This window comes from Homarus americanus, unplaced genomic scaffold (assembly GCF_018991925.1).
Source record: "Homarus americanus isolate GMGI-L3 unplaced genomic scaffold, GMGI_Hamer_2.0 scaffold21914, whole genome shotgun sequence".
NCBI classification, from domain to species: domain Eukaryota; kingdom Metazoa; phylum Arthropoda; class Malacostraca; order Decapoda; family Nephropidae; genus Homarus; species Homarus americanus.
In genome coordinates this window covers 1,295,859-1,304,633 of record NW_024719665.1, presented here as the reverse complement: position 1 = coordinate 1,304,633, position 8,775 = coordinate 1,295,859, and the positions used below count along the sequence as shown (strand labels likewise).

Here is an 8,775-nt window from a genome sequence, read left to right as displayed (position 1 = left end):
TTTAGAGGCTTAAATAACATCTTTAGTATTAAAAAACAAAATACTGGTTCTATAATTTATGCAACGGCTGCATTTATCAACCGGGAGAACAGACCCCCGCAAATGTCCGCTCTTTATGTTTGACTATCGTCGCACACACCCTAACTACCCCACTGCCTAATTTTCTTGTTTTTCTATATATAAATCGCCATTAAAATACACTTTTCTACGCTTACTGAAGTGGAATTTCGTCTAACTTTAGGTATTTTGGTGGTGATATTAAATCCAGCGAGGAAAGCATCTATTTGGTGAGATGTATTCAATGCATATTATATCATTATGTCTAAATTAAATGTAAGTCTGTATATTTTCAGCCACCGGCTGCAACTCTATTAATAAACCGTTTATTTTTATTATTATTATTATTATTATTATTATTATTATTATTTATTATTATTATTATTATTATTATTATTATTATTATTATTATTATTATTATTATTTCCTCCATGCATTACCAGTATGTGTTACGACCGGCTTCTTGAGACCGGGGTTCTTTATAACACCTCAGACGACAAGCATATCCTGGGTCACATTTGGTTAAACTTAAGTTTGGGGAGGTTTAGTTTTGTTAGATTAGATTACGTTAGGTTTATCTAAGTTAGGTTAGGTTCTGTTAAATTGGTTGGTTTGAACAGTTTGCTTACTCATTATGACGTCACTTGCTCCACTCAATCACGACTTGGCTGCCAGGCGCTCCCAACTACATGTGTGCTCGGTAGTCGTATGGTACATATTATGTGGTGCACACTCACACACTACACACTCCTACAACAAAGTTCTTATTACAGTGTCCAATTCGAGTACCGTAGTATGTTAGTTTAGCACCGTAGAGTAGGGTCCAGTTCCATGATGACGTACTGCAGTTTCTTGATCGCCAAGCGGGTGTCTTCAGGAGTGACATTACAGTGAGTAACCAGTCGTGCGACAGTATCCTTGGCAAGAAGTTCCACAGTGACCCGCTCACCAATACTGGCCACCTCCTCCTCCCTCACCTGCCATTCACAACACAACCACAAACGGCTTTATTATAATAATATATATATATATATATATATATATATATATATATATATATATATATATATATATATATATATATATATATATATATATATATATATATATATATATATATATATATATATATAATTTTTTTTTAAGATAGGTCCGCACAGTGATATACAAAGACAAATGACTTTTACAACGATAGCATCTGTGACACCCTGATACCAGTTTAGGAGGAATAGTTAAGTTCAATACAGTAAGTAACCCGAGTTATACTGTATAATTTTTACGCAGGGGGTGAAGTATATTGTACTATTTAGGCTACATGTAAGCCTTCAGTCTCTACCAGAAATATACTGTTGTAGATAAAGACAAGATAGTGTATATCAATACCTATCTGAAGGAGGCTGTTATAGTCAAGACAAAGTAGTGTTCCTCGATACCTACCTGGAGTAGTCTCTGGCAGAGTCTTGCTGGGGTGAGGATCGAAGTGTTACAGAACAGCATCACTATGTTGGTGTGGACACTATTCTCCTCCACCCAAACCACCCTACTCCCAAGGCTCGCTACTCCTGTAACACCACCCATATTACTACCTCTCTTACAGACAAATTACCATCACAATACCCGATAGATATGTTTGTATCTGTGTAACATCACCACAACATATCTTTCAAGTCTATAACACCACTGCAACACCTCCTATACATCTACAACAGCACACAATATTTTGCAACACGGAGGACTTCAAATCCTCTTAATACAATTCCAAAAGACGACAATATCTTAAATGTATATGCGAATAATATCATTCATAATAGGTTCGGGAGGCGGACTGCACGTGCCGTATCTTCACCAATATTAAATTAAATTTATTGAGTAACAGATCAAGGTCAGGTGGAGTAGTTGAAAGACTATTTAGTTAATTTTTATGCTGAGGAAATGATGATTTAAAAATGGAACGTTTTTCAAAATGAAGTGACAAGTGTAAAAACAGCAAATATCAAGAGAGTTAACCAAGAACCTGTAACACAGGCCTGTTGAGGGGGCACAGACCTTGAGCGATGATCTTGGCGTGGTGGTGGTCACGAGGGAGGAGAGGCAGCAAGTGGTCCAGGGCGTATAACCCGCAAGCAGCCAGCACCCCAGGTTGGCTCATAAAGCCCCCGAGCACCCTACGAATTCGCGTAGCGCTGGTGGCAAAGAAACAGACCTTAGATAATTCACACAAATTTCCTTGGCTTCTCCCTTAATCGATACAACCATTACATTTTATATTATTCTTTTAAGTCAATTCAATGCAGAGAAGCTTATGAAAATCACCCCAAGGTAAGTAAAAGGGATGTTTAAAATCTTGTTCTACCTTTAAAATCCTACCATCGAAATGTTCTGTTATGACACCACAACTACTGTAGCAACACCATGAGGGATATTGAGTATTACAGATTATATTGTCTCTGCTTTGGTGTCAAGAGATTGTGTTTTTCTGCCCTGTAGGAGAGATGGTCCCTGTTTGGCTAAACCGATTAATGACAAATGATGATGATTGCTGTTAATGAAACAAATACTGTACCATTACCCTCCCATGGACTTACTCTCTTATACACTCCCTGGAACCCACAATGAGGCATCCCACAGGACATCCAAGGCCCTTGCTTATGGAAAGGCTGACGGAAGTACAGTCACGGACGATCCTGTGTGGGGGAAGGGAGAGGGCGGTAGAAGCGTGAAAGAGACGAGCGCCGTCCATGTGTATTGGTAGTCCCAGTTCCTTACACACAACACCCAACTGGGAACATGAAGTCAGTATAAGACACATTAGACAAATTTTCTAAAAACACAGTCCCTGTAGGAATAATTTTCAACTGTTATTGATGCCTATTTACAAAAGTGCAATGGAATTTTTCTCGAAGTCCAGAGTAAATTTCAAAGGAATTTTCTAGAAAACCCAGTTCAATATATAATGAAATTTTCTCTTATATCTATGACAAGATTCAGTGGGATTTTCTCGAAAGCCCAGGACAAAATATAAGCGGGTTTTTCCCTAAAGTCAAAATTAGTGGATTTTTGTTTACGTCAACTCTATAAGTTCAGGATACAGTTTATAAAGGCGCCAAGAAAAAGGAACTCATGAGATGGAAGTGGGGGAGAACCAACACCCTAGTTTACATTACCACATGTTAAGGGAAGACTCAACATGGGTTCTTCACCTGATCCAGCCACTTGAGAGGGAGCACCAGGCCATCCATGGTATTCTCCACACAGACGAGAGCGCTGATGGGGAAGTGGATGCTGTTGGTCCTCACCATCTGCTGCAACTCCTCCAAAGAGAATGTCCCATCTGCCAGGTTTGTCACCACTCGATGATGGACGCCCCCGATCTGCAGAATTCCAAGAGATATAATTATTCACCACTACGATGTAAATAGTCGTTCGCATCCATAGAAATAATATGCAAACAAGAACATGTACCGGCAAAGGGCCACATAGGAACCAGTCAAAACATATGTACCAGTTAATATACAGTATACACGATAAAATAATGATAAGAGATGGGTCATGAGCTGCGTTAACCTGCACTTGTAAAGTATCCCTCAGGTGGGAAAAGCATCCATTAGTCAGGTCAGGGGAGGCTGATATATTGGCTGACTAGACAGACAAAAAACTACAAATCAGATTATTGAGTCGGTTATGGGAACTGTTATGTTAGTATTACCCAAAATATTCTTATCATAACGGTATATAAATCTCATTATCTGCATGACACTACAACAGGCGTAACGTAAGGCTGACCTGGGCTATGCCACCTTGTTCCATCAGGTGGATGTGACTTCTGTGACCTAGAATGACCTCCGAATCCCGGGTTCTAGCATGGGTCATCACTGGTGGAGAGGAAAGAAGAGAGCCAGGTCACACACCACGTGATTCAACATGAAAATCACAGGTCTATTTACAAAGATGATTAGTGTAAGAGTAAAGCGCACGCGAGATAGAGAAACACTTACCACAAATAAGATTACCCATAGTGCCAGTTGGGACAAAGAGAGCAGCTTCCTTCCCCAGTAGCGCCGCCACCCGCTTCTCCAACTCTGTGAACACAAGACTTTTATATAAAATTACAGCAACCTTATGAAAATTCTCCTAATTACAAACTGAAAAAAAAACACAAAATTAGGTATGAATACGTCCACAAACTTCTCCAAAAAGGAAAAGTATTGTTTCAATGGGTTTTCATAGAACCACATTAACCTAATTTGAAACTTACTGATTTTACAAATATACTATAATTAGGCGCCCACCGGATCACCTGAAGATTAGACACCCCAACTCAGTTTACCTGATGGATTAAACACCCCAACGCTAACTGGGGGATAGGTTAGGTTAAGTTAACGTTAAAATGTTTAAGTCAGAAAATTCTCTGAGGTGTCTAATCTTCAGGTGATCTGGAGCCAAGTCTAACACGTGGTGGATACGAGCTTAGTAAGTTAACGAAAACAGCAAGACCCACCATTGATGGAGGTGTCCTTGCCGCGGTGGTTGTCTCCCTGGGGCGCCCTCATCATGGCGTCCATCATGGCTTGGCTGGGCTGGGTCACGGTGTCACTCCACAGGTTAATTACCCTCGTCATTTCTGTCAGAATTTATTGCTCTTAGCGAGCGAAATTTGGGCTCCAACTCCCTTCCTTCCATACCTTAAGAAAGGCGCCCAAAGTCGACTAAGCCTAAATGCAGTAATATATTAACCACTGATGAGCGACGACCATATGTACTATTTTTTTCCCCATCTCCGTCGCCTCTATCCTAACCTCCAGCACTGGTACTGCACTAGTGAATGTTTTTACGCATATCTCTATTTTAGTTTATTTGTACTTAGCTTAATCTTGATGAATACCATTCAGGTTTAAATATTTTATCGAATATACCTTATGGGATATTTAAAACTTAAATAATATTCTCTAGAAATAACTACTACTTTGCTGTCGCTCGGAATCGAGTATGACGATCACCCAGCTATGATATAATGATATGAGTTATTAAGGATGTCACCTTCGTTGGTGAGTTCTGAGGTGACTAAAGAGGCCGATACGGGACCGGCAGAGTCGATCACTGATGTGGCACGTGTGGGGGGCTACATCTAGTGCAGGAGGGGCGCCGGCGCTTGTCTGACCTCGGTTTGCAGTCGGGCTAATTCGAAAGTATTGACACCTTCTTGTGTGGTGATCCCCCTAGCGTTACGGTGTGGAGTAAACGTCTCCCAGGTGAGGGGGTCGATTTGGCACTTTTTCAGGTTTGCCTTAGACTATCCTTATACCTTTTCAGTTCACAACCAGCGCTACGTTTACTATTCGTTAGGTGACTGTAAAGTGGCTGCTTTGGCAGTCTAACTGTCGTCCATGCGGGTAACATGGCCAATCCAACGTAGTTGTTCATGGATAATGGTAGCCTCGATGCTCCTACAGTTGGTGTCAGTGAAAATACTGGCATTTGTTCTCTTGTCTTCCCAGCGAACCTGGAGGATGGAACGTAGACTACGTTGGTGAAAGTTTTCAAGTGCCTTGAGGTGCCTCCTGTATGTGACCCATGTGTCGCTGCCATATAGCAGGGTGGGGAGGCCCACTGCTCGAGATGCACATCTGATCCGATGTTGATCTCTTCATCGATGTCTGCAGTGGTGTACAGGTGGGAGCCGAGATAATGAAAGTAAGTAACATTAGAGAGGGTAGTACCATTAAGCTGGATGGATGGTGGAGGTGTGGCTGAACCAGGGGCGGGCTGAAAGAAAATTTGAGTCTTACACACATTCACCTCAACCCGAAGTATGCATATGCATCTGCGTAGGTGTTCAGGATCTCCTGTAGGTTGCGTTTAGTGTGAACGACAAGGGTGAGGTTGTCTGCATACTGAAGTTCAGTAATGGAAGCTGCCGACACCTTAGTTCTTGCCTGGATTCGTCTTATGTTGAAAAGACCCTCCTTCACCTGGCACTCGATGTCCACCCCGCCGTCTAAATTGGCACTGACACGAGTAAGGAAGGCAGCCAAGAAGATGGAAAAGAGAGTTGGTGCCAGTACACATCCTTGATTTATCCCCGTTTGGATGGGAAAGAACTCAGACTAGGTGCCACTGTGCAGGACACCGCCGTTCATGCCATCGTGGAGTTGCCTCACAATGGCGATGAATTTTGGTGGACAGCAAAAACGGCTGAGGGTCCGCCAGAGGGCTTGCCCATTGCCCATTGCCCCATCAAAGGCTCCTTTTAAGTCGACAAAAGTCCTGCATGTAGCCTCGGAGTTATTCAAACACTTTACATCACAGTCTGCAGTACTTCTCCCTTTCATAAATCCATGTAAATTGGGCGCCATGATATTTTCCACTTTATACAACAGCCTGTTTAATACTACTCCTTTCACCATTTTACTAAAACAAGAGGTCAAAGATATTGGACGAAAATCTCCATTGTTCTTTGGTATAATTACTGCTTTCTTCCACTTAATAGGGACACAACCTCCATTATAAGACATATTAAACAAGTCTAACAGGGCCTCTTCTCTAATACCAGCGAGACAGTGAAGGATATCATATGTTATTCCATCATCACCGGGTGCCGTAGACTTTCCCTTTTTAATCTCATATAATAACTCGCCTCTCGTTATAGGAACACATGTATCATCCTCCAGTGTACACTGACTTTGTACTAACTCACACCTAAGTCTACTCTTACTTTGTAATGAGGCCATCACACACTAAGGTAATTCGGCAAAACTAACAGTCCCAGCCCATTTCCTTATAAGTTGACTGGCCCTGCCCTGTCGGTCAGCGTAGCTGTTACCCTTGCTTCCAACACCTTCACTTTATTCACTTCCTTCCATATGTCACCGAAGTTCTTGCCTTTAGCGATTCTCCCTAAAAAGTCTGTCTAGAATTTATTCCGCGCCTCTTGCTTGATTTCATTATCTTTTGGATTTGCACTCCATTCTCTTTGCACCTTTCTGAGGAGTTTACTCCAACCCTGAACCAATTTGTCAGTCACATACTGTACATATTACGTTTCCCGTAATTTATTTCTCCCTTATAACTATACTTACTTATCGTCAAAACAAAATCAATAATATGTAATAAATCATCATAAAAGCCATCAACATCCTTTGGTTCATAATCTGTATACCAATCCTGTATAGTAGTGATCGGTTCCTGTTTTTTGTCTTCCGGCAACCAATATATTTTCCGCTTAATTAACTTCTGTATTTTGTTAACATGAATAGTAATTCGAAATGCAAAATGATCACTAAGCAAATCCCTAATTATGTCAGCATTGGCTCTCATTCCATATGTATTAACACATACTGCATAATCTAACCTTCCTCCGTGTATGTGGGTAGGCTCATGATTTCCCAATATTTCAATATCATTAAACTTCTCCAAGAAGTGTAACCATCTCCTTCTATAAACGTTGCTGGGCCCATAGTACCCAGGACTTAGTGTCTAGCATTAATATTACCAACCAAAACACTATAATCATTAACTAGGCACTCAGGCATGTCATCTATATCCAAACTTTGAGGATGTAACAGTACATATAGACCTCCCTTGGACGTAGATTTTAACACACAAACTTTCAACCCCATTCTGCTTGTCAGCTATTACCAATTCAACCGGTACATTTTTTCCGAAAATAAGTTAACAGACCTCTTGTGTTATTTCTATTATTAGCTGGTAAACAGAAACATTGATAATCACGTAAATTCATCAAATTACCATCCTCCGTGCCCGTCTCGTGTAAGGCTATGACATCCACCTTATACATCAGTGCACATATGTGGTCCTAACATTCTATGAAAGTATTCTTAAATAGTGTCCTCCATTTTCCATATTAACAACAGAAACTAACCTTATTCTCTCATTCACAAATTGTTCCATTACTTCGTTCACTCGAGCTAATGCCTTATCATGTAATACTTTGGGTATGTCACCCCACTTGCTGGTTATTTCTTCCCTTATGTCCACATTTCCGGTCCCCCAAAGCAAAGATTGTTTGTCAGATTTTATTACTGTCTTATTTTCAACCTTCTTCCCCTTTAGTTCAACATCCACATTTCTATGTTCACAAAAATGGGCAATTACCTTCTGGTTGTCGTCTACCTTTTTTCTAAACATCTGAATTTCTTGCCTGAGTTGAACTACTACACCATACACATCACCAAACTTGTCAATTACCTTCTCTTCTGGAACAACTTTTGGTGCAGCTCTTGCACCATTTCCTGTTACCTTCAACGTGTCACTCTGTTCCATCCTCTTCTTCCACACGTTCTCAGTTGAAGGTAGAGTTGTCTCACCTGGAACTCCTCGTCCTTCCTCCTTTTCTCACTGCTGCACTCTCCCCATGCTCTGCCACCCATCTGTGGCTACTTATTGCAAAATGAGTAACCTGCATTATGGGCGCCGCCACAATTGCAACAGAACGGCACAACATGTTGCCCAGACTTAATTTTATTTCCTCATTCTATTGAATTGTGATTTTTTACACACTAACGTCACCGACATTTACTTTGACATTTCCAGGCCATAAGGCCCCACCGGCTTTACTTGTAACACAGAACAGGTTGTTCAATAAACTTTGCACTTCTCCTATATCCTATTACAGAAATTAATATCTACTCCGGAACGTCTCCCTTCATCAAGGCTACCGCTTGGTTTTCTTCTCATCCCGGATTTCTTGTCGCTTTGCCC

General features: G+C 41.0%; 1 protein-coding gene across 2 annotated transcripts; it reads right to left on the bottom strand.

The window, feature by feature from the left end:
* Positions 1-429: 429 nt before the first annotated feature.
* LOC121860202 (probable low-specificity L-threonine aldolase 2) lies at positions 430-4,713 on the bottom strand. 2 transcript variants are annotated; one of them, XM_042357281.1, is made up of 8 exons: positions 4,556-4,713; positions 4,053-4,136; positions 3,841-3,929; positions 3,258-3,428; positions 2,643-2,836; positions 2,104-2,240; positions 1,495-1,619; positions 430-1,034 (listed from the first exon to the last, which is right to left on the bottom strand). In XM_042357281.1, exons 1-8 carry the CDS (start codon positions 4,674-4,676, stop codon positions 861-863), a joined length of 1,095 nt encoding a protein of 364 aa, XP_042213215.1. In that variant the 5' UTR covers positions 4,677-4,713; the 3' UTR covers positions 430-860. The 2 variants fall into 2 exon arrangements, with proteins under 2 accessions (XP_042213215.1, XP_042213216.1); XM_042357282.1 differs by lacking the exon at positions 1,495-1,619 and having other exon boundaries at positions 913-1,034.
* Between the last annotated feature and the right edge of the window lie 4,062 nt (positions 4,714-8,775).

What these genes read in the sequence shown, in the direction of transcription:
- LOC121860202 (XM_042357281.1), bottom strand. Translation starts at nt 4,676, where the DNA reads ATGACGAGGGTAATTAACCTGTGGAGTGACACCGTGACCCAGCCCAGC. An exon ending in AACAAGGTGGCATAGCCCAG is followed by an intron (nt 3,429 to 3,840) that starts GTCAGCCTTACG and finishes GGAATTCTGCAG; the next exon opens with ATCGGGGGCGTCCATCATCG. An exon ending in CGCCAAGATCATCGCTCAAG is followed by an intron (nt 1,620 to 2,103) that starts GTCTGTGCCCCC and finishes GTGGTGTTACAG; the next exon opens with GAGTAGCGAGCCTTGGGAGT.